This window comes from Dipteris shenzhenensis, chromosome 17 (genome assembly GCF_047967505.1).
Source record: "Dipteris shenzhenensis isolate YYH24624 ecotype China chromosome 17, Dip_SZ_1.0, whole genome shotgun sequence".
Lineage (NCBI taxonomy): Eukaryota > Viridiplantae > Streptophyta > Polypodiopsida > Gleicheniales > Dipteridaceae > Dipteris > Dipteris shenzhenensis.
In genome coordinates, this window is record NC_141612.1 from 15,791,127 (window position 1) to 15,817,312 (window position 26,186).

Genomic DNA, 26,186 nt, shown 5'->3' on the forward strand with positions numbered 1-26,186 from the left:
CTCTTCTAAACTCTGGAACCTATCTCTAAACCTTGGAATCTCCTTCAAACCCTTGAACCTCCTAAACCGTGGAACCTCCTTCTAAACTCTGGAACCTCCTTCTAAACCTTGGAACCTCCTTATAAACCCTGCAACCCCCAATGAAGGCGAAAGCCTTCATTACCTCAACCATGATGATGCATGTTCCTTTCACACATACATGCACTATGTTTGCTTACCACACTTAAGCCTATGTCTCTCATCGGAATACGACTCGAGGTCCTAAGCTACATGTATACTAAAAACAACAACCCTTATATATCTGTAGGTGACAAAAAGCCTCGGAACCCTGCATACTAAGAATACCCTGCTCTTCCTGCGGAAGCCATGGGAAAGAGCTAACACAAACAATGTGTGAAAAAAGAAAAAGGGGTTGTAAACCATATCCCTAACCCTTAAGGCTTGTATGTTTTCATTCTTAGGGGTTGGAAACCTTATCCCTAACCCTCAGTGGTTGTATGGATTCATTATTTACAAACTAATGTAGTGTACAACTAGCCATTTTTTGTGTGCTCTCTAGATATTTTAATTGTTGAATCATTGTTTGCTTGCTAGTGCCTTAGTTTGTCCTGTCGGCCTTTGCTTGTTTGTAGGTTTATGGGGCAAAGTACCTTTTTTAGATAACCAAGTCATGGTTCACTTTCAAGTGAATGAGTGCAAAGGGATATGCAATGTATGTGTATCATGTGGGGGCAAGGGGAAATGCACAACTCAAAAAATGAATGGAGAGAGAGAGAGAGAGAGAGAGAGAGAGAGAGAGATGCACAACAAATTGGAATCAGTCTTTCTTCTTGGACTCTCTTTGATAGTCATGCTATACATTATCAATCATTCACACCTACTCGTCAAAGGGTAGGTAGATAGCTCTTGAAACTTTTGACATTTGCAGGTCCTATGTGTTGGCATTTATCAAAGTCCTATGACAATTTTGCCCATGTTGCCTTGCTCTTGTCTTCTAGCACAATGGCTACCTTGGGGTTCAATATTGTGTAGTCTGTGTTGACCAATCGAAAGGAATTACTTCCCACTTTGCTTATCCTTTTTGCATTTTGGTCCTTCACTCTTTGGTCAGCTATTTGATTCTTTCTCAAGAATTCATCTTTCACCTTAGGTGAATCCCTTATATGTTGATTTTGGGGTTTAATAAATGATCCGACTATTTCACAAGCCACATCCTTGTGGCTTGGAACTCTCTGTACTATTCCAAAGTATAACCGATGAGTGTTGCCAGCCCATGGGGTATTGGTGGCTCACCACATTTACATAGGAGGCTGAAGATCTTTGTGGCCTCTAATTCTAACACTTGCCAGGGTGACCATTGTGCATTTATGTCACCGACTTGTTAGCTGCAGATGCGGTTGGTACACTGCCCATGAATAATAGTTGAATGGCAACTATCTTTATGTACTCTAGTTAGTGGCTCCGTTAGTATGCCACCTAGGTTAGCTGAGTTTGGTTTGAGACCCACATATAGGGTTCATCTATTTCTTTTGTATTAAGAGAGAGTTCTTTTGGCTTTCACAACTAAGAAGAGGAAAATTGTTTTCAGCCTCCACCTTTGTGTGTATTCCCCCATTGTGTATGTGAGAAAGCTACAAGTGAGGCTCCGTACTTCTCTCCCACTCTCTTCACATGGTATCAAAGCTTCGTGGCAAGGAGCTCAAGAAAGCAAACCAAGTTTGCGGTGTCTTGGTAAGAGGATCAGTGTTGCTTTCCTTTTTCGAGTTTGAGAGCAAATCTCTGCAGGTAGCACAGTCGAAAAGTGCAAGAGTGCACTATCTCAGATTGGGATGCCCTTCACAGTGTGGCAAGAGGGCAGTATATGCTGCAGGCAAGGGTAAAGCCCTTGGTGACATTATTTTTTGATTTGAGACCATTTTGGGGCCCGTTTTGGTGGCGAAAGTTTTCCACAGGCACTCAGAAAAGTGCCCTGTTTTTGCTGTGCGACCGCTATTCTGTAAGTCGGTGAAAAGTTACCGCAGAAATTGCATTATATGCCTGTGCACAAAGATATTGGAGTGACAGAATCATTATTATTGCTTGTTGATGCAAAATCATCACTAGGAAGTGACTGTGTGGTCAAATACCACTTTCGTCAGTTTTGCAGATTTGCCCTTGTGAGGCAAAATTTGTGTTTTTTGCAGTGACGGAACATTTTTGCAGTGTTCTGTAATGGCGTCTAATGCTCTTTCACAGATAGTCACTTAAAAGCTTGATAAGAACAACTTCCCAGCATGGGAGTTTAGAATGACAAATTTCTTTAAGGGAAAAGGCTATTGGGAGTTCATTACTGGAGTTGAACAAGAACCAGTTATTCCTAATATTCCCAATCAACAGGAGTTGCAGGCATTTAAAGGATGGCATGAGAGAGCCAGAAAAGTTATGTACTGGCTATCTATCAGTATTTCAGATTCTATGATTGTGCTATTCAGGATGCAAGCACGCCGAAGGAGGCATGGGATACTTTAACAAAAATGTATAGCACAAATACACAAGCCAAGAAAATGCAGCTCAAGCAGGAGTTGCATAATGTGTAGAGAGAAAATATGAGCATCAATGACTACCACATGAAGGTGAAGAAGATTGTAGATACACTTGCTTCCATTGGGTCGCCAATGGAAGATAATTTAGTTTCTGTGACCTTGAATGGGTCGAGGAAAGGATTATGCACAGTTCCAGACATCCATTGCCGTCCGTGAGAATTTTCTTGATTTTGGGGAGTTGATTGCTCTTCTAATTTCTGAAGAGTAGAGAAATGTGGTGCATCCTCTTCAGAAGGAACTTAAAAAAAACTGTCTTCTACTCAAACGATGGAAGAGGTAGAGGCAGAGGCAGAGGCAGAGGTAGAGCAGGACGATCTGGAGCCATGGCAGAAATCAGAATATGCAGCAAATTCAAGAAAACCAGTCCTATGGAGGAGGATGTGGTAACTTTAGAGGCAGGGGAGCCAAAGAGGTCGTGGTGGATGGCAGAGAGGCCAAAATACAAACAACCATGTTGAATGCTACTGTTGTGGTAAAATGGGTCATATGGCTAAAGACTGCTATAAAAAGTAGAATGACATCATGAATGGAAAATTGTAGCAAGGCAATTATGCATCCTCTAGTAGAGAGGGTGATGATAAAAATGAGCATCTGTTTATGGTGCAGCACATGACCAATTCTGTGACAAGTGCAGAAGGAAGCAATGATGTGTGGTATGTTGACTCAGGTGCATCAAACCACATGACAGGTCATGCAGAATGATGCGGGATGCAAGGAAAATGGAAAGACCAGGATTTGTGGAGACTGGTGATGATACTACACATCCTAATGTGCAGATTGGTAAAATTCCTTTGTCTATGCAAGATGGGAAAAAGAAATACCTGTCTGATGTTTTTCATGTCCCGAATATCACCAAGAACCTGGTTTCTGTTGGTCAAATGGTTGAGCAGGGCTTGCAGGTCAGATTTAATCCTCATGGATGCTTTGTTGAGGATATGATAAATAAAGGTCGCTTGATAGCAAAATAGAAGAAGAAGGGCAGGATGTTTACATTAGATGCAGACATGCTTGAATTGAGTGCAACGATGTTTGCACATGGGACCGGTGTAGTTGCAAATATTGATATCTGGCATAAACGCATTGGTCATGTTAATGTACAACGACTTAAATTAATGTAGGCCCAAAATATTGTTGCAGGATTGCCTAAGTTTAAGGTTGCAGAAATGCATAAGGTATGTGAAGCTTGCCAATTTGGAAAATAGGCAAGGAAACCATTTCCTAGACATGTTCAAGAGAGTAAGAGGCCATTGGACTTAATCCACTCTGATGTATGGACTACTAAAGCTGCATCTATTGGAGGCTGTCATTATTTTATCACTTTTATTGATGACTACAACAGAAAAGTTTGGGTGTACTTTATGAAAAAGAAAAGTGAAGTGTTTGGGCATTTCAAAGCTTTTAAAGCTATGGTTGAAAAAGAAATAGCCTACAAATAAAATGCCTAAGGTCAGATGGAGGGAGAGAGTACCTCTCAAGTGAGTTTGCAAGGTTCTTGCAGGAGCATGGCATAAAGCAGCAATATTCATGCAGCCCACAGCAAAATGGACTTGCAGAAATGAAAAATAGGCATATTGGAGAGGTATCTTGTGCCATGCTCAATGAAAAAGACCTGCCAGATTGTTATTGGACTGAAGCAGTTGCTACAGCAGTCTACATAATGAACATGACTCCCACTATAGCAATAAATGGCATGATGCCAGAGGAGAGGTATACTGGTAGGAAACCAGATATTTCTCTTTTGAAAGTTTTGGTTGCATTGCCTATGTTCATGTGCCAGATGAGTTGAGATCCAAGTTGGATCCAAAAGCTGAGAAGTGCATCTTTATTGGTTGTTCTTTGTAGCAGAAAGGGTATAGATGCTATAACCCTTCTACTCGTAAGTTTACAGTGAGCAGAGATGTTTTTGATGAGATGAGCAGCTGGTATAAACTAGTAAATGTGATTGATGATGTAAATGCACAAAATGGTAATGCTGCACAAAATTCATAGCAGCAATCACAAAATATTAGTGGACATGTAGTGTCCTCTAGCAGTGGTTCACATACTTTGCCATGGACAGGCAGATTGAGATCAGGAGAATCTCCTCAAAGCAATGCAGATAGTGGTATGCAAATATCACGAAAGGGAAAAGAGAAAGTAGATCAGCCCATAGTGGATGTGAATGCAAGTCACTCTTATGTGGATGGTGAATCCAATGGCTCAGAACAGAGCCTTGATGATGAGTTGGGTATTCCTTTTGTTGTTACACCTGGAGTAAGGAAGACAAGGGATGTTTTGAGAGCACCTAGTAGTGAGCCTATATTGCACAGGTCTATTAGAGTTAAGTATCCTATGGATAGGCTGAAATATGATGGATTTACAGCCATTCACTATGCCTATATGGTCAAAGTGATACAAGAACCAGAACCCACTTCTTTTGAGCAAGGCATGGGAAAAGAAAAATGGGAGAAAGCCATGGATGAAGAAATGGATGCCTTGAAAGCAAATGCTACATGGGAATTGGTACCTTTGCCTAAAGACACGAATGCAATTGGCTGCAAGTGGATTTAAAAGGTGAAGCACAATGCAGATGGTTCTATGAATAGATACAAGGCAAGACTAGTTGTGAAGGGGTATGCACAGACATATGGCATTGATTATGAAGAAACATTTAGTCTGGTTGCAAGGATGGCAACCGTAAGAGCAGTCATTGCTATGACTGCATCAAAGGGACGATCTTTACATCAGATGGATGTAAAGAATGCCTTCTTGCATGGTGATTTGCAAGAAAAGGTCTATATGGAGTAGCCACCAGGTTATGTTCATGTTGTTCATCCTGAGTTTGTTTGCAGGTTGAAGAAAGCCTTATATGGCTTGAAGCAAGCACCCAGAGCATGGTCTGACAAGATAGGACAGTATCTTGTCACTATTGGCTTTCAAATTTCCAAGACAGATTTCTCTTTATGTGAGAAAAACAGAGAAAGGCATTATGCTGCTTGTCATTTATGTTGATGATTTGATCATCACAGGTGATAGTGATGAAGATATCCTTCATGTGAAAATGCTATTGAGGCAGAAGTTTGAGATGAAGGATTTGGGAGAGCTGCATTATTTCTTGGGCATTGAGGTGATTAGATCCACAAGTGGGATATGGCTCTTGCAGAGGTAGTATGGATTGGACATGCTGTCCAAATATGGGATGACAGGCTGTAAGCCTATTTTAGTTCCTTTGGAGCAGAATGTGAAGTTGAGTGCATATGCAAGTGAGCTTTTGGAAGACCCTACTATGTACAGACACATAGTAGGAAGTTTGATTTATGTGACTATTACCAGGCCAGATTTGAGCTATGCTGTTGGGTTGGTAAGTCAGTCTATGCAGGCTCCAAGGAAACCGCATTTGGATGCGGCTAGACTCATACTGAGGTACGTGAAGTCCACATTGCAGTATGGACTATTTTATCAGACTGGGGTTCAGATACAGTTGCATGGATACACTGATGCTGATTGGGCTGGTAGTATTTCTGATAGACGATCTATCAGTGGATATGTGTTCTCTTTTGGGAGTGCTGCAGTCACTTGGAGCAGCAAGAAACAACCTACAATTGCCTTGTCGAGCACAGAGGCTGAGTACAGGGGTGCAGCAATGGCTGCATGTGAGGTAGCTTGGTTGCTTAAGCTACGTTTTGATATGCATCAGTCTATAGATGGGCCAGTTGTCATTTATTGTGACAACATGAGTAGTATACCCTTGGCAAATAACCCAGTCTATCATGCTAGAACAAAGCACATTGAGGTGCATTATCACTATGTGCAGGAGAAGGTTCTAGAAGGTTTTATTGATCTAGTTTATGTTAGCACAGAGGATCACGTAGCTGACATCTTTACGAAGGCATTGGGTGCAGAGAAGCTGCGCAAGTTCAAAGACCTGCTTGGTGTGCAGGAATTGGGATTGAGCTCGAGGGGGAGTGTTGAGATATCGAGCTCCACTCATGATATGCCAAGGTGACCGTTGTGCATTTATGTCACCGACTTCTTAGTTGCAAATGCAGTTGGTACACTGCCCATGAATAATAGCTGGATGATAGCTATCTTTATGTACTCTAGTTAGTGGCTCAATTAGTATGCCACCTAGGTTAGCTGAGTTTGGTTTGAGACCCACATATAGGGTTCATCTATTCCTTTTGTATTAAGAGAGAGTTCTTTTGGCTTTCACAACTAAGAAGAGGAAAACTGTTTTCAACCTCCACCTTTGTGTGTATTTCCCCATTGTGTATGTGAGAAAGCTGCAAGTGAGACTCCTTACTTCTCTCCCACTCTCTTCATAGGCATCTTTGAAGAAGTGGAAAGGATTTTCTTTCCCAACACCCACATTACAAGCCATGCCTTCATTTGCTTCCACATCCCCTTCGATTGCAGTTGTGAACCTTTGGGACCCTCTACCTCAACAGTATAGCATTGACACATGCATTGACGCGTATAGGTTTGTCTATAATCAAAGGTTCCTTCCAAACCTTCTGCTCCTTGTTACCTCAAGCCAGCTCTATATTTTCACATCATGATGGATGGTTTTGAGCGAAGTATGACATATCTTCACATATATAGCAAGAATCGAGAAATGGACCAGATTTGCCGACCTTGATTTGGAAAAGGAGCCTGTTCGAAAGATTGATCATAGTAGATCTGTAATAGCTTGAGAGTGATTCCATAAAATCTAAGCACTCTTATTACCAAACTCCGGTCGACGAGCTAACACAGATGGATGGTTTTGAGCGAAGTATGACATATCTTCACATATATAGCAAGAATCGAGAAATGGACCAGATCTGCCGACCTTGATTTGGAAAAGGAGCCTGTTCGAAAGATTGATCACAGTAGATCTGTAATAGCTTGAGAGTGATTCCATAAAATCCAAGCACTCTTATTACCAAACTCCGGTCGAGCCAACACAGAGGTCGAGCTGACGCAGAGGTACATGCAGGATTCTCCTAAGAGAAGAAGGTACCTGACCCATGTTGAGAGTTGTGGTGCCATGAGCACATGTAGAGCAAAGGTATGAGCAAAGGGAAAGCTGCCACATGGCATGGAGGAGATATCCCACATGTGAGCAAGCAAATGGATGTAAGTACCCTCACCTATAAAAGGAGGTTCATTTGAAGGAATATAAATCAAGCACTTTGCACTATCTCAAGATTCTTTTTATGAGTCCAAGCTAATCTATCTTGGAACCTAATTGACTTGAGATACATGTCATGAGCACTCTCTTCATCATGTTTCCACACAGGTTTCATCCACCTTAGAGCGCTCCATAGATCCTGAGGCACACATGTTTTCTCATGGTATCAGAGCATAGGTTAAGCTCTCCTAGTTCAGCTCATTAGTAGTTCACTAGGATTGCTTCCATTCCTAGATTAGTTGTAGGCATGTCTTAGGAGCTCATGTTTTTCTCCTAGGTTAGTTTTAGTTTTTAGATTGAGAGAATTCCGTCCATTGAATGAAAATTCCGTTCATTGCTATGAGATATTTCCGTCATTCTTGATGAGAGAGAGAGAGAGTTCATTCCTTTTTAGAGATCTATTTTGTGAGATAGATCTGTGAGAGTTGTTCTTCTCTTCCGAAGAGAGAAATTTGGTTGAGAGAGCTTTCTTTCATGCTGTTTGAGAACGAAAGGTTTTCTTTGAGATTTGAAAGAGAAAGAGAATCATCCTCTCTATCCTATCAGAAAGATATATGGAACATAGATAGAATTTTGTGACCATTGTGTATCCCAAAGGAGGCAATTCCAACAGAAGGCCATCGACATCAACAGCCACCTATGTGATTGCAGAAAACACTTCAACACAGTTCTTAGATGCATGTGATAGCTAGCCCTGCGAGCTCCAAGGCGACCCCAACAGAGCGGCTTGCCAGACGATCATCTACGACAACAGATTGCCAAACTTGAAGGTGGCCTTCTCCAGCAACGCTCCTACAAGGCCAGCCTAAGGCACCTCTATAGCCTCGGCTCACACACAAAGCAGCGCACACAGTGCTGAGCCGACCTCCTGCAAGCTCTTATCTACAACTAGCACCTCCAAACGACTCGCAGCACCTAAGAGCACCGAAACGACCCGCTCCTGCAAGGCAGCCGCAACACAGAAGCCTCTCATATGCCTCAGCAACTAACGGACTCCACAGGCAACTAAGGCCCTCCGTCAATGAAGACCAACAGCCACTTCACCATCAGCAGCTTCAAGACTCCTAGCTCACAAACCAGGCTGGAGGGCTTATGACCAAGGGGCTCGAGAGCTCACGGGATTACGCAGGCACGATGGGGCAGCGCTGCAATAAAAGACGCAGGTGGGAAGCCCACGCGGGCAATAGCTCGAGCCACCGAATGGCTATGCGATGTGCCAAGCAAGAGAGAAGTTTGCGGTTCTTCTACGAAGCCTGCAACAGTGGCTGCTCATAGATCCCTCGGCGCCAACGCCTCTCCTCACGCGACGCCATCAGATCGACGGACGGAGCCATCTCTTCTCCAAAGTCTCCACAAAAAAAAAAAGACACATGGAAGATAGAAACTAACTACGGTTAGGTATATTTGACCTTGGGTCAACCAATGGATAGGGTTGGTCAAGCTAACCCTGGTCAGGTCAACCCAATATGCCATGGTTAAGTTAGAGTTAGGATTGGTTAACTGCCACATAAGCATGCACAGTCAGCAGTGCCACCCAAGCACAGTCCCTTTGTAAGCACAGTATGGAATTCAGCATGTGGATCCCTGTGCCACATCATCAAAGGCCCCTCTTCTTCACAAAAGCTTCAACAAGCCATAACTTGCAATCCAGGAGGAATCTGCACATGCTCCAAAAAGGAAAAGTGATCGTCTTTTCGAGCTCTACGCGCCTGTCAGATCAGAATCATTGTATGCAATTAAACACTGCCATTGAAGCAAAACAAAGCTCATGGTAAGACCTTTGCAACAAATGGCAAATCAAAGCATGAATGCATACATCATTGTCATAAGCATGCCAAAAGCACAAGTGCATGAGATGACCATAGCACGAAGCATGGCATCCACACACAAAGCACCAAGGCACATGGAAGAACAAAGCATCATGCATGAAGCTACACCAAGCAAAGAAGCAAATGGATCGTCATCAAGCCATGAGCAGAATGATAGGAACAACATGTATTGAGAAATGAAAAACCTTGCCAACCTTGCCTATATTTTGTAAATCAAGCCTGACCACTTGAGAGTAGCTATGAAAGCACCCAGGGGAGGTATTGACATGTAAAAGCCACACTTGACCACCTTAAGTAGCAATGCATGCACTAAGGGGAGGTGATGGAATGTAACTCACATCTGACCACCTTGCAGTAGCCAAAGGATTATGGCACCAAGGGGAGGTGTTGAGAGTTGTGGTGCCATGAGCACATGTAGAGCAAAGGTATGAGCAAAGGGAAAGCTGCCACATGGCATGGAGGAGATATCCCACATGTGAGCAAGCAAATGGATGTAAGTACCCTCACCTATAAAAGGGAGGTTCATTTGAAGGAATATAAATCAAGCACTTTGCACTATCTCAAGATTCTTTTTATGAGTCCAAGCTAATCTATCTTGGAACCTAATTGACTTGAGATACATGTCATGAGCACTCTCTTCATCATGTTTCCACACAGGTTTCATCCACCTTAGAGCGCTCCATAGATCCTGAGGCACACATGTTTTGTCAACCCAAACCCCCAGCAATCCAAGAAAGTAAATATGGAAAATTGACCCAACCCAGACACTCCTTAAAGATGAACTCATCTACACTAAAGGACAAATCCCAAGGGATAGATAGGACACCAAGGCCCTCTCACAAAATTCATTCTAGATGCCTTTCAAAACACAATGCAGGAGAAGAAAGCCCTTTCTCATAAACTTAGCAGAAAATGCACTAGAAGGCACATCACATTCATATAATAAGAACTCACCAAACTCCACCAACGTCGAGATCCCAGCCAGGGAAGAAAAGGTACACCCCACCTCTCGCAAGCTTCTTAGGTTCTTCAATCACATTTTGTAGAGCACACCATGCATCTTACCCACATCCAACCACCCCTTTGATTTGCTTCTGTGTTTCTCCACTCCACCTCCGTACACAACATCTATAAAGCTTTGACATCTTGCAAGGGGGAGAATCCTCCATATAGTTTGTGAGCCAGGGCCTACACATACAAGGGCACCTGAAGCTCATTGTTGACTAATTTTTCACCTGCAAGACCCTCCACATGTTTCTCGCTAGCAAGCCCGTCATCTCCCCCACTCTTCTTACTCAAAGGTCTCTTGACAATGCCATCAAGCATCTCCTCCATGCGAGGTCTCTTGGCACACCACCCAAGACCTTCCGTTGATCATTAGGACCATCCATGACCTTCATGCACATACTCCAAGACAAAGGCATGAAAGCTCACAACTCTCTCCCAAGGCAACTAGCCTACATGATATGTTTGTGAAAAACTATTGTAAAAGGGTCTTGAATTCTTATCATCAGAATAAGAGGGGAGGGGTCCCTCCCCTCATAAATAGAAGGATGCCCTCATTAATCCCCGTTTGCCCCCCCCTTCCTTTCCTACCCTCCCATCCTCATTTTCCATTATCTATTGCATGTGTTCTATATAGAAGAGCTATGATAGTAAGTATCCAAATGTAGGACACACTCCCTTACATGTGTCAACCAGACATGGCAGCCTTTCTATTATAATATAGTAGCTTTACACATTGTTTCAGCCACCATATGGTCGTACATAGAAAGCTTCCAAAAATCATATAATAATCATAAAGTGATTTTGCAATAGATATATTTAGTAGATGTTTTAGAAATAATAAAAGACAAGGACAAGATCAAGCATTATGAAACATCTCCAACCTTTAAACGTAAAAAGAAGCACTCATTCAATTTTATAGTTTCTAGCTAGAGAGAGTATGCGTATACCAGTAGTCTCAATGTACATTTGTCTCAAAATGTTTGGAGCACATATTCTTTACTACAAGGTACACTTAACATATTCCCAACAAAATCTAAAGTTGATTTTGTGCTATTCTAGCTAATCACATGCCAACAAGACGTCAATCTAGAAAGAATAAATTTATTTATATAATAGATAAGCACTTTGTTTAGTGAGCACTTTTGGCACGCTCCCTACTCCTTTTAAGCACACCCTTTCATTAGAAAGCTGTCTAGTCCCCATGGATTTTAAGGATAATATTCTTCCTTGTAGCCTTTTCTCACTTCATGATAAAGTACCGTTAAAAGATCCATTAATGGTGAAATGTATTTGCCTTAGATACCTCCCTAGTGGCTCCCACCAATTATTCCATAATCCATGCTATCACAATGTTCACTTACAAGATTGTTTGGCTTGCAAAAGAGCTAAGTTCATTAGAGAACGAGAGAAAGAAAGCAAGGGATGTGAAGACTATGATTACAAGGATAATCTTTTGGAAAGAGTGGAAGATGGAGTTGTTGTGAGTGGACATGTCATGTTTACACTAAGAACTTTTCATTTTAAGAGTTTCTCTTTTACTACCCATTCTAAAGGCCCTTAATATTCCATACATCTACCTTGACCTAAGGAGAAATGTAATTGAAAGGACTTTATTATGAAAGGCAATTGAAAGGCCTTTATTCTTTTAAGGAGAAATCCATTTGATTTCCTAGGTGAAAAGGTAGTAGCCCAATTAAGTTAAGGTTAAAAGGATAGCTTCAAAATCACATGTAAACTGGGGACTTTAATTCAAGACATCCTTTACCCATTGGAGGGTCTTTCCACTAGGCTACATAAAGGTGTTTATAGAAGTATAGTAAAAGGGTTTTCAAATCTTTTTTTTTTAATTTAAAATAAATGCCGATTTTATATTAGAAGGGTGGGTCAGACCCTAAAAAATGGTTGCATTGCGGTCTTAGTTGCTGATACACCTTTGGTTACATTCTTGCTTTGGGAGTGTCGGCCTTGTTGGCCAATTTTTGTAATAGGGTTTTCAATTCTTACCTTATAAATAAGAGTCGAGGGCCCCACTCCCATCATAAATAGAGGGGCATCCTCATTAATTACTCTCCTCTTTACCCCTCCCCTTGCCTTTCCCGCCCCTCCCTTAGTCCCTTTTCTACTAACTAATACATTTTTAAATTCTTTTCAATCAAGGACCAATTTTTGGGGATGATTCTAATAACTTCAAAAATATTATTTGAATATTTTAAAGGTAGTTTAGTAGGGCTTCCCGCCTCGGAGTATAATGTCCTAGCTGCAAAAGCAAGTTGGATGACATGCTCTCATCTTCTCTAGCGACTCGCAAATTTGTGAGATGTGTTTGATGCATAATCTTGGCTTTCACTTGCATCTTACCTTTGGACAAAAGTCTTAGTAGTATGAGAGTTTGCACTTGACAACTTTATGAGCTGAGTTGTAGCATTGGCATGGTTGAGAAGTTTGGAGAGTAAGATGAACCAGAGCATTGTGATTGGGTCATGAGAATGGCAACCCCATTGTGCTTGCTTGTAAGGCCCCTTATGTTTGTGTGATGTGGTCCCACAATCATCGCTTTTGTTAATCCCACCGAGATATGGATGAAAATGATTCTAACAGCACCTCCTCATGCTGTTGCTATTGGTTTTAGATAGCATTTAGTGCATTCTAGCAATGCTGTCATGTTGCTAACACAGGGCAATGCTACCAACTAAGATAATTGTTGTTAGTAGTTTGCGGCATTGCAATATTGGGTTAGCATTGCTTGGTTGGGATTGGTTGGGATCTGCTGCCAATAACTTGACCCTAGGGAGCTAGATGCATCATTATTAGCTACCCCCGAGCTATATGATGCCACATCTTGGCGACGGTAGCGCCCTTGTTGTGTGTTGTGTAGGAATGAGGGGGTTGCGTACTTTGACCAAGGTGAAACATCTGTGCATTAGGCTCGGTGCACACCGCCCGGTACCCGCCCATCGAAGACAAGGGGTGGGCAGTGTGTGGTTACACAACTGAGTGGCTAGGGTCGAAAAAACGAAGCATTAATAGTTAGCAAGTTGGGATGGTCCACATGGTGTACTGCAGGGAGCTTTCATTGATGAATGTAAGGTTCAAAGCCCCTTGTTAGTGCATATTATGCATGGGCGGAAGGGGTTGAGGCTGCCCATGCTGATGGGCACCCCGTTTCGGAGTATTAAACCAAAATCGCACAAGTGGCAGCCATGTTAGTGCACGTCCCGATGCTCATGCTTGGGTGGTTGGTGTACACTACCTTTAGGGTTGTTAGAGACATCCACCAGAAGGTGGCCAACGATTGCCTATTGTATGGGCATTGGTGGGTAGGCTTTTACAGACACACTACCCGCTCGAAGGTGATACAAATCTATTAATGAGTACTACGTAGGGGTGAGAAGAGCCCATCATGGCGAGAAAGCATATGAGTGGTTGGTTTAATGGGTGCCCGGGCATCCATGGGTAGCCAAGGCAATAGTGCCATGGGTAGCTGCCCATGGATGGGCATACTTTGGGTGTGATTTGGCAGTCAGCTGGGGTCCACGCGTTGCAGCCAGGCAAGCAGTGTAGAAAGCGTTCATCGCTTGCCATGTCATACATGGTGTTCTTGCGCAAAATCATCTCCAAGTGTCCATGCTTTCTCACGCGATTGTGTTCTAGCATGCTCTCTCATTGAGATCTTGTGTAAAGCGTTCATCGCCTACCATGTCATACATTCATTGGTTGAAATGTGCCTCTGTAAAGTTTGATAAATTCAGTGGTTGAAATGCTTGCTTGATCATGGGAGGCACCTGAGGGGGATGCATAGTGCATGGAAAAGGAATACCACATGGGGAAGCAAAGCCAGGTGGCAGACACGTGGGCGGACGCCCCTGTAAGAAGGGAAGGATGGGAAGACACGTGGGAGGACGCCCCTGTAATCCCTGAAAGGCTGCAATTTCAAGTAATAAGCAGGAAAAGCTCTGCAAAGCGCACTGTCAACTTTCAAGCTCCGCCCGTTTGAATTTCTGTCATCTTCTCCACAGTTATGATGCTCACACCACCCTCTCGGCGTTCTCCTGCACGCAAGGGAGCCTTCGCAGCCCTATCTTTCACTCTAGCTCGCCTCCTCCTTTTGTCTCGGAGAACCAAAACACCCATTTGTGGAGCACACAGTTGAACTCGTTAGCAAGCGACGTAAGGGGGCACACACAAAGAGCGAGAGAGAGCAAGAGAACACACAGAGAGCGAGAGAGAGAGCAAGAGATGGGATCAGACGAGCTTCCAGAAAGGCAGTAAGAAAGGCTGGGCAGAACAACACAACTATTCTGCAATCCTAGCAATTTAACAAGCAAATGCGGATGAATGCGCATCCGAAAGAGGCAGAGAGTCTCCCGAGAATCGATGCGTCGGCTTAGGCGCATTCTAGCAAGTGAAAGAAGATGAAGAGCAATCAGCAAGCAAATAGATAGAGCGAGAGAGTGAGAGAGAGCGAGAGAGAGAGGTAGCGCACGCAGATTTAGAGCTCGGGGACAAGGCGAAGAACGATGCATCTCGGGAACAAGGCGAGGAACGATGGATTAAGCGAAGGAAGCTAGATGGATGATTGTGCTGATGGCCGACAAGCTAGCGGAATTCGAGATGGAGATGTTGGCGATGGCGATGCGGATGGCGCCGGTGCCTTGTGACAAAGATAATCAACCTTCCCCTCATCTGCCCTCTTCCCACGCGCATCCTTCTTCTTTTCTACCAGCGGATCTCTGTTGAAATCGCACAGTTCTGGCGAAGCTCTTGATCGTCGAGAGCAGTCGACGCAGAGGCATAATGAAGTTCGTCGCTGCTTTCAACGTCAGGGACATCGTCCTTTTGCTTCTGTGCAGCTCCTTGATTATCTTGCCCTTCGTCGCTCTGGTTTTTACCCCTTCCATTTCCCATCCGCTCTCGCAGTCTGCGCTGTCATGGCGGTTCTCCCACCATCGCTTTGGCCGGGGACAGCTACGGAAACGGGCCGGATTGGTAACGTTGCCCTCGCGAACATGGAGTTGCCTCCACTTTGCCTTGCAAGTTTTTCTTTGATGCAAACAGAAGGCTCTGTAAATGGAAATCGCAGAGCGGGAAAGGCAAAATCCGCTACGGCTGACAACTTTGGGGCTTGGATTGATAATGCAGGACGGAGAACGCCTGCAACTTGAACTAGTTCTGAGACAAGCTGCCATGCCGGACAAGACGGTCATAATCACCACTTTGAATCAGGCTTGGGCAACTCAGAATACTACTTTGAATCAGGCTTGGGCAACTCAAAATACCATGATCGACCTGTTTCTAGAGAGTTTTCGTATCGGCGAGGGAACAGCAAGGTTTCTGGATCATTTGGTGATCGTTGCCTTAGACCAGAAAGCTTATGATCGCTGTGTATCGGTTCACCGTCACTGTTTCCAACTGCGAACGGACGGAGTCGATTTCTCAGGAGAGAAGTCGTTTATGTCGTCGGACTATTTGAGAATGATGTGGAGAAGGATCGAGTTTTTGAGGGAGGTGCTAGAAGAAGGTTACAGTTTTGTATTTACGGTGCGTTTTCCTCTTAATTCTCTGAAATAGGCGTCTAACTAGTGGTTTTTTAGCTCATAGTTTTTCGTAGATTTCTCATGAAACCATTTGGATCTTCACTCGGATCATGAAACCATTTGGAGTTCCCAACATGTAAATGGCCTTGCTTTTTGGCTTTGCAGGATGCAGACATAATGTGGTTCCGTGATCCATTTCCTCTTTTCTCTCCAGAGGCAGATTTCCAAATGGCCTGTGATTACTTCAGTGGATACCCCAATTCCATCAGAAATAGAGCAAATGGGGGCTTTGCATTTGCACGTGCCAACAGAAGGACCATAGAATTTTACAAATACTGGCACACAGCTCGAGAGGTATTTCCTGGCAAACATGATCAGGATGTCTTCAATAAAATCAAACGTGACGAGGCTCTGGCTGAGAGTGGCCTGAGAATAAGATTTTTGGACACCAAATACATTTCAGGGTTCTGTGAACCCTCACATGATTTGGAGAAAGTTTGTACAATGCATGCAAACTGCTGTTATGGTTTAAAGAATAAATTGGATGATTTGAGACTGACCATGGCTGATTGGAAAAGGTTCAGGTCCATGACACCCCTCGAGAAGAGAGCTCAGAGATTTTCTTGGTCAGCTCCAAAAGCGTGTCTTCTTAGCAGCAGCTCGATGCACTGAATTTTGGCCATCCTGCAGAAACGTGATATTGTCAATATATTTTTACATTCTAGACAAAAGTGGTGAAAAGTTTCTAGCAGTCTTGCAGCTAGTGTTCTATGAGTTACAGCATTATAATGGGGTCTGGACTAAATTGAATATACTGGCTCCAAGGAACTGTGTTTAGTCACAGGGGTGAATGTTAACTCTGAAGAAGAGACGACCAGCGGTTTCCAGCTGAATAATATTGTCAAGCAATGACTGTAAGTGCAGAGTTTTTTGAGTAGTTTTCGGCTATCATATGTTTGTGTCTGAGTTTGGGAAAGGCTGAACTCATGTATTCTGTTTCGCAAGCTGACAGCCTATACGAGAGTTTTCCAGGTTTTGAATACATTGCCCCAACATAAGCCTACAATTTTGATGGATTACACAATGAACCGTAAAGGGAAAGAAAATCTATAAATCCAATAATCTCCCTTTCAAACTGCCAGTCATCCTTGCATACGCTAGCTTTTAGCTTTACAATAAATATAATACAGAAGGCCCTTCCAAAGGTGATTGGGACTTGTATTCTATGATTATAAGCTACCCTAAGATGAAACAGTTGATGGCACTGCAGTCACCTTTCAATCTCTTGGGCTCCTGATAATGCTGTGTGAGAAGTATCACCGTGCCTCATGCAGACCTTCAAGCGATAAAGAAATGTAGTTCTGTGTATCTGCTCTTAAGGCTTCCATGTATTCTGCACCCTAAATATGCAGCATTTAGCGTTTGTCTCCATGTCTTTCCTTTGTTTGCATTGGCATGGCAGCAGCATTTAGCGTTTGTCTCCATGTCTTTGCTTTGTTTGCATTGACATGGCAATAGTGCTTGTAATCATTGCCCTTTAAACCTCACTGTGCTAACTATTGCTACAGTTATACATTCAAGACTTTGCACTATGACTACAAGAGTGTTGCGAATCTCACGAAGACGTTAAATTTGTGTGAGATGTTTTGAAAGAAAGATGAAAATCTGAGAGTCCATGTGAGAAAATATCAAGTGCAACTTGAAAAAAATATAATTGTTACATTCCAATTAGAATTTATATATTGGTAAACAGAAGTATAAAAATCATGAACTCTCGAATAAAATGAATATATACGTGTGCATTTTGTGTGAGGAAAATTTATCACATTGGTTGGTAGTGTTTAGATCAATGTTTGATGGATAGTTTATTAAGGTTCTTGATATGAGAAGCAAGATGATGGGTATTCACAAGGTTGACATGTGCATTAAGTTTGCTTAGAGTTGAGAATTGGGCTAATACCTTGTATGAAAAAAGGACTATGAGGGTACGAGCATCAATGTTGGCAAATTGGTGATGATAGCATGGATCTAAATGTCCAGTGAATTGAGAAGAAGATACTCGCAATCTTGCTCATTTGTGATCTTGTGGTATTGCATTGACATGCAAAACAAGTTGTCTTGGTGTGACCGCACTGAGGGTAGACGGAGCATTTCCCGGGGCAACCCACTCTCGGGTTGCAGGGCTGTTTGGAGCCCCAGATGATCCGGGATGGCTCTAGGCCGAACGGTGACCGTAGGTCAGTTGCTCTATTTTGCGCCACGGTTCTATCGTGTGGTCGATGGTCTATTTCGGGACCAACCTCAGTCGACCGTTTTGGGCAGACTGGGTCGGTCACCCAATTGGGTCTAACCGACTATGATTGGTGGCTATATAAGAGCAAGCCCGTGAAGCCCATTTCATCACTGGCTATAGCAATCTTGATTCCTTAACATCCAGCCTCTGTCCTTTACTGTTTTCAGCATGCCATCGAAGCTTCTCTCACAGGAGCGCACGGTTGGGAGGCAGCGCCATCTATTGTATCAGTTTTACAGTAATCAAAATTTTGATTCTCCATACTATTTGCTTTTCTCTCTTGCATACGAGATCCTATTCTCTGTTGAGCACATACGTTGTATTGTTTTCTTACATTTGCTAACAATCCCTCCCAAAGCAGAATGGGAGGGAGCCAATAAAACAAAACTGAACCAACCTACTAAGTTAAAAGATTGCACCACATAACCCAAAAGAGTAAAGCTTAGAAGAAAATGATTTTCTCACTAAGAGCCCAAATGATCCTAAAGACAAGAGTCGCCCATTAAGAGCCATATTATGACAACAAATGCTCAGCCAAAAAGAGCAAGTGTAGATAATATTCTTCCTTGGTCAAATTCTAGAAGGCCTAACCCTGATAAGTGATCATTGACTAATCCTGCAACTTTGTTTTTTGTAGAATAACCATCGATTATACAAGGGTTCTCTTTGGAATCTCCCAATTATTCATCCTTTTGTCGATTGTGTCAATAGCTCTCAATACAGCTTTCCTTCCCACACTAGTGACATAGATGTAAATCCTTTCTTATCTCTTTAGGAGCTCACATAAGTAGGCTCACTAGTAGGAAGACTCGACTCTATACATCTCTCCTCACTCATTAACAATGCAATTAAATATATAAATTCAAGTCCTTTTGAATTCACCTGTAAGAATTAAACCAAATCAGGATACATGTGGGCTAGAGTGGAGAGAAGTATTGCCTTCGAGCCTTCATCATCAAATTTGGATCCAAGAGCTATCAACAACTGCTTTAGGATTGACTTTATCTAATTTAAACAAGTGCCAAGACTTTGTGTCTCTCCCATATGAAAGTCAAATAAATCTTGCTTCAGCAAAGCTTTTGACTTTTTCATTTAAGTGCCAAACAATGACTTGAATTTCCCCAATGTTGATTGAAAATATTTGTGGCCTAATTCTCTTCCCAGATTGCCTACATCTTTCTCATTCCTATGCTCCCAAGCAAATATCTTGTCAGCTCATTGCTCTTAGGCTTTTCTTCTCGATTCTAGAGACCACTCCCCATAGGCCTTTTTGCATGAGATACAATCGTTTGCTCATCTATCATGAAACAAAATTTGAACCATGGAATTGAAAACTTCTCCTTCTTCCATGGATACATGGTTTCAACTTCCCTAAACTGACCGAGATATAGTCAAGGATAACTCTTATAAATCCTCATGACAACTCCTCTTTTCTTGCAAACTCCTCAATAGATAGCATTACAGACACATGAGTTCACTCAAATGCTTGGAAATGCCCACAAGCCCTTAGCACCAAATGTCCCTTATACAAATTGTTGGCTTTTGGAGCCACAAATCTCATAGAGATAGCACAAAGTTTAGAATCTTGACTATCCAAATTAAATCAATAGAGCTATACATAATCCATTAACTATATACAATGCCAAAGGAACCACAAAATTCTAGAGCTCATAAAACCTATCACTATTGCCATGAAACATAAGTAACACAATCATGGGAAAAAACCTCTTTATTGAAATTGACTCAACACTTAGGGACTCGTGATTGGGTGTTTTATAGGCACCTACAAAAGGACTCAAGACTCATTAAGAACCTTATAAAATGAAAAGGACCTATATCCAAAAACCAACTCTCATGATTCTCTCAACAACACATACAATAGGCTTGCACAAGTTGAAAGAGAGAGAGAGAAGCTCTCTGTATATGAAGGAACCACCGATTAGTAATTAGGCTATTAGAAACCACTGCCACGTAGTTGTTGCTTCCATGCAATCACCATGTAGTTGTGTCATCAAGCCAATTTTCAACTTCCATGCATTAACCAAACCAATCATGTACCTCCAAATCACTAGACTAAGGCATGAGGCACCTAAGGTCCCCCAAGAGGCTTTTGCTAACATCCAATTGGTGATGACCTTGTTTAACAATGCAAATTTGTCAATGACATGCTACTCTTTGAATAATCCTGTAATAAAATACACCCAAAAGTCTTCAAAACTTATGTTGAAATGTTGCCTTTGAATGGATAAATTTGTTGGTGAAGGTTGCAAACATTTATGATATGTTTTGTTAAAGTTATGATTTTTTTCATTTAAAATGAGAATAAAAATGGTGCAACTATTGGCCTTGGAAATGATGTCAAAAACTATTTCAAATGTATTGAATTTTTTTGCAGAACATGCTCTTTTAGTGTCTGAAAGTTGTGCTTTGACAGGGTCCAATCTGAGCTTAAATTGAGTAAGCTATCGTTAGACAAACTTGGGGTGGAATGGGTCTTGAGTCTTGAAGAACATGTTTGAATAGACTTTAGTCTTAAAGAAAAATAACTCAAAATAACTAATTAAAATTAGTGTGTTTAAGGTAGACTAACTATGGTTAAATTGCACTAACATAGGGTGAATTTTAAGATCACCTAGAGTTAGCAAGTTAAACTAGCTATGGTTTGGTTTAACTAGTTATTCTGTGGTTTAGTTTAGATTGGGCCTTAGTTAGATATCTAGCTAGTGGTTAGGTCGAGTTAGGTTAGAAATGTAGGGTTGGTTAGTTTTCATTAGGGAATTTTGCCACTTATCATTGACATTTGGCAATTAGGAGGGAACAATGGTACTTGTTATGGAGGGAGGTGGCATTCCAAATTGGATCAGTAAAAACAAGGTAGCAACTCGAGGAGGACGGACAAGGGGAACAAATTTTGAATTAGGGGGTTTGGGTGGATGGGCAAGGTAAGGGGTGGGAGAGGAAGAAACAAAGAGGGAAGGGGGCGACAGGGGCTAAACAACAGAGAAGTGTAGGGTCTTAGGGAAGTTACGTAGAAATCCATTGCAAGCAATGGAATTGCAAGAGCAACAAAGTATGACAAAAAGAGGCAATGATGTCAAAAATAACCGCAAAGGGGCCATTTCAGAATAGGAGGGAATGGTAAGGAGGGGGTAAAGGAAGGGGGAGGGTAGGGAGGGGCGCGGGGGGGGGGGGGAGAGAAGGCAGAAATGAGAGGGAGAAAGGGTGGGGAATGTGTGCGTGTGTGTGAGAGAGAGAGAGAGAGAGAGAGAGAGAGAGAGAGAGAGAGAGAGACGTTGGAGGAGATGGTGGTGGAGATGTTGAAGCAGATATTGCAGGAGAGAGGATGAACGAAGACAGGGGGGGTGGAGATGTTGGAGGAGATGGCAAATGGAAAGTGAGGGGGTGGATGGAAAATGGGGGTTGAGGGGATGGAGGTGATGGATGGAAAGTGAAGGATGGATGGAATTTGGAGATGGAGGACATGTGGGCATAAAACTGAATAGTAGAATTGAGGAATAAGGGATGCTTTTATAGGAGATGGTTTGATAGGATGTGGCCATTTAGAGGGCTCATTTTAGTGATTATGTAATTAAGTTAGATCCATAATTTTAGTAGTAATTGGAAGCATTGCACTCCGTTACCTTGAATGATGTATCTTTAATGGTTTCTAAAGGGTGTTCTCTCTTAGGTGAGCCAACACTGCTCACTACCTCCCCGAAAATGGCACCAAAATGTTGTCACTTTTTCTCTCACTTCCAAGCCCAATGGCATTGGTCACCTACAGTTATGTCATTGCTCATTGTAGTAGGGTATTCACAAATGTAGCATAGGTCCTTAGGTCATATTCTGGTGAGAGGTGTAGGCTAAAGAGTAGCAAGTAGTTCTAGTGCATGCTTAGTTGAAAAAGAAGTGTTGATAATAGGGATTAAAGGAGGTTTTCACCTCCATAGGAGTTCAAGGGTTTAGAAAAGGTTTGTAGGGTTTAAAAGGAGGATAGGGTTGAGAAAGTTAACTAGGAGTTGAAGGTTGAGAAATACTCATAGGGTTGAGGAGTGGAGAGCTAGTCTCCATGTATTCATGGGGTTTAAAGTTGAAGAGGAGGGAATGAAGGGTGAGGAGAGGGAGGAGGAAGAGGAAGGAGGAGGAGGAGGAGGAGGAGGAGGAGGACGAGGGAGTTTGCTAAGTTAGAGCATGCTATCGCATGTTGATAGTATTGAGGGAAGCATGGACCCGCTGAGTAGATCAAGCACATCAACACCAAAGTGAAATGAAAAATGAGCCACAAAGAGAGTTCATACGAAGGGTGAGGAGAGGGAGGAGGAAGAGGAAGGAGGGGAAGAAGGAAGGAGGAGGAGGAGGAGGAGGAGGAGGAGGAGGATTGTTAAGTTAGAGCATGCTATAACACATTGATAGTGTTGAGGGAGCATGGACCCAAGGAGATCAAGCACATCAACATCAAAGTGAAATGAACACTGAACCCCAAAGGGTGAGAGCTTCTTTTCATTAAGAGATATCTATACATGCTCCTAGTGTTAGCCATCGGGCTAGGCCAACATGGAGCCATAGGTCTAAGTGGGGTCACCGAGTGCCGATCTCAGAAGTTGTGGAGTCTTAACTGAGCACCATTCTACACTTAGAAGGCGGTTTTGTTAGTAGGTAGTTGATATGTTTTGTAATAGGCAGAGAAGAAAAAAAGAGAGAAGTGTACCAAGTTCTCTTCCTCTAACCTGAGCTTGCTTGGATAGGGAGTGTTCATTGCAAGCTAAGGCAACTTGGTTGTACTCAAGACAGTTTGAGTGGTTTCAATACAAGATGATATTGTTTGCCCATGTACTTATGTCTGTCAATATAGTGCACTTTGTATTCTTTTAAGTGCATGTGTGACTTGATGTTCTCTCGCCATCATATGGTTCTCCTGTGATAGCCTACCTCGAACTTCAAGTAATGTTTTCATGTATTCTAACACCCAAGCATGCCATCCTTAGGATTGCAAGGGAAGGCATCTTCACCGAGCATAGCATCGGGCTACGATAACACCAAGCACCTTTTTTGAGTTAGCCACAAGTGAGGGAACTGAATCGTCAACATTTTGGCTATCCTGTTAGGGAAGGTCAATTGAATTGTGAGTTGATGAGTTGTCAGTTCAAGAGATTTTGAGCTCAATGTTGAGGTCATGAAGGTTCATGTTAACCAGTGACGAAGTGAAATAGTTGCTGAGAATCGTGGGCTACTACATGGAATTCCTCCAAGTAACTCAAGACGAGTGGCATCATTTGGTGGTGTGCATGAAGACCGACATGTGGGATACACAAAGTATTCGGACTGCTACTCAGATACTTTGGGCCTTAGTCGATGGCTGACACATGCTTGGAAATAAGAAGAAGATACGCGGTCACTATGAAGTCTGAGCCAAAAGAATTGGTTACATCCGACCATGATAACTGGAGTGACCAAAGTTTAATGGCCGAAGGAGGCTGGAAAAAGAAGCAATTGTATAACAGGAGCAACGAGCACGAGGAGAGAGACTCAGCTACACTACCCTAGGGATGGAAGTTGATTACTATGTAGAGCCAAAAGGATCGAGCTCATGTGTTGGGCTAAGGCATCCTAGAAGATTGGCAGAATGATACCAAGGAAATGCGAACAAAAAAAGACAAGTTCAGAACCGAGTTGAAGAAAGCCTTGAAGGAATGGGGCATTCATGGTAAAACTACGAGTAATGAAACACGATGATGAGTCATGAGTTGTCGTTTGCAATAGGCTATGATGAATTTTCACTAGTCTTAAATATTGATCAATTTTACAATCTTTTGGAGACATTAATGAGAACTATTTTCACAACTTTTACAAAATAAGCATAGTGTCAAACTTTTCTTTTGAAAAATGTACATGTTGCAAATTGAAAGATGAAAAAGTTTTCTACTTTTCATATCAAATGACAAATTTATAAAAACAAGATCAATGATACAATCTAATATTCTTTGAAACTACTAATAATTCATGCATGTCTTAGTAAAGTATATTACAGTATTTACTTAGAATTACAAAAATGTGCTTTTTCTTGCCTTGCCTTCTGATTTTCCTCTGCTCATTGATCCTTTGAAAAGTTCATTCCAATCATTGAAGTTCATCCCAGTCATTGAATTAGAGATTATATGTGGTGTTAAGATAAGTAGGTATATGCCATCCATAAACAAAGAAGAGGCTTGTGGAAAGAAAATATTTCGATAGATGTAGAAAGAAAATCAAATATATGAACGATTAAATTTTAGATGATTGTGAGTAGTACAATTTGATGGTTTACTTTATTTTGATCTAAAGAATCATGAAGATGAAAACAGTTGTCCTTTTTAAAAATGATGTAAATCTGGATTCTGGAATCCACTTTGTGATGATAAAGTTGAACAGATAGAAATTTCCATCAATGAAACAAACTTTTCATCCAAAAAAAGGAAAAATTTGAACATGAATGAACACAAATGTGATTCTATTAGAAGGCAAAAAAATTCATCACGTAAAACTTTCATTAACGGAAAATTTTCGTCGACGAAAATTTTTTCTATAGTCTCTTAAGAAGGAATTCAAAATCATGCATACCATCTCCACTACTTACTATCCTCGTGGCAAAGGGTGAATATGATACAAAACTTAATCTTGATTTGTGGGCATATCAAATTTCTTACAAGGCCTTTGGCTTGAAAGCAATTGTTCCCTTAGAATTTATTGTTCTGAGTCTTGGGCAATGATTGCATCAGCTAAGCCACCTAGATGAGTTATACCTTTGAGCAGCCTAGTCACAATTTACAAGAGAAAGGCATGTCATGATAGGCATATTGTGTGTAAGCATTTGAAGAAGGGTATGCTCATGTTACTCTACAATGCTAAGTTGGGACCTCTCAAAACAAATTTCAAATTGGGATGGAATGATCTTGGAATGGTCCCTCTACTAGTTAGTTGAAGTCTTTTCCAATGGGAAAATTTAACTAAGACTTTCAAGGCAATGTGTTCTCCGAGTTGAGTGATGGGAGCCATACCGAGTAGTGAGTTCCTTGGACAGACAGGACTTGGATGCAGACCACTCAGTTGACAATTCCTTGGTGAATTTCACAAAAAACAAAGTGCCAGTTAGCTATTTAGTGATAGTGGAAGAGATGCATCATATGCCACCACGTGGCAATCTTAACATTGTGGACACATTAATGCAGAATCATCATACTAAAGAAAGGGATACTCATGCAACCATTGATCTGATGGGATGTTTAGTTGTAGATTTTGTTCAGATACACTGGGTTAGGAACTCCAGTTATCATCTTCATTTGCATTCTTAGTATACTACTGCTCTTACCTCTTTGTCATCATCTACAATAGCTTCAGACTTTCCATCTCTTCCCTACTCTCTCCGTTTCCATTGTGCCAGCTTATTTTCTATGCTACCCAGCCTTTCCTTCTATCATCCTCTTCTTCGCTCAGTTCCTACCTTGTATTTGTGATCATGGAGAGGAGAGAGCATGCTGATTGCCAGAGAAGAAGGAGAACTTTGTTCCATGTGTTGCCTCCACACCCTATTGAGAATTTTCCTAACAATGCCCTCACAAGGATCTTGTAGGTGAAGTGTCTATTGAAATTTGCAAGCCTACCATGGAAAGATATTTGGGATGAAGCAGTGGTAGAAGAGATCTCGGATTCTTACAAAGGAGGACCATAGCCAACAACACACACATCGGGATCAGCTCAGGGCTACTTAAGAAAGTCTTCAAGCTTAAGCATCGTTCCAACACTAGAGAGCCT

General features: G+C 42.0%; 1 protein-coding gene and 1 non-coding gene across 3 annotated transcripts; both read left to right on the plus strand.

Moving 5' to 3' along the window:
• The first annotated feature begins 14,570 nt into the window (after positions 1–14,570).
• Positions 14,571–16,999, plus strand: LOC147891740 (uncharacterized protein At4g15970-like). 2 transcript variants are annotated; one of them, XM_087388110.1, is made up of 4 exons: positions 14,571–15,557; positions 15,711–15,794; positions 15,828–16,109; positions 16,271–16,999. In XM_087388110.1, exons 1-4 carry the CDS (start codon positions 15,366–15,368, stop codon positions 16,775–16,777), a joined length of 1,065 nt encoding a protein of 354 aa, XP_087244236.1. In that variant the 5' UTR covers positions 14,571–15,365; the 3' UTR covers positions 16,778–16,999. The 2 variants fall into 2 exon arrangements, with proteins under 2 accessions (XP_087244236.1, XP_087244235.1); XM_087388109.1 differs by having other exon boundaries at positions 15,711–16,109.
• A 7,685-nt stretch (positions 17,000–24,684) lies between these two features.
• Positions 24,685–24,763, plus strand: LOC147891741 (small nucleolar RNA SNORD36). Its single transcript, XR_015542537.1, has one exon. It is a non-coding gene; the product is annotated as a small nucleolar RNA SNORD36 (small nucleolar RNA).
• Positions 24,764–26,186: the final 1,423 nt, after the last annotated feature.

Bases quoted from the DNA above. Each gene is read 5' to 3' on its own strand.
- LOC147891740 (XM_087388109.1), top strand. From the start codon at position 15,366: ATGAAGTTCGTCGCTGCTTTCAACGTCAGGGACATCGTCCTTTTGCTT. The intron at 15,558-15,710 runs GTAACGTTGCCC...TTGATAATGCAG, and splicing joins TACGGAAACGGGCCGGATTG to GACGGAGAACGCCTGCAACT. The intron at 16,110-16,270 runs GTGCGTTTTCCT...TTGGCTTTGCAG, and splicing joins GTTACAGTTTTGTATTTACG to GATGCAGACATAATGTGGTT.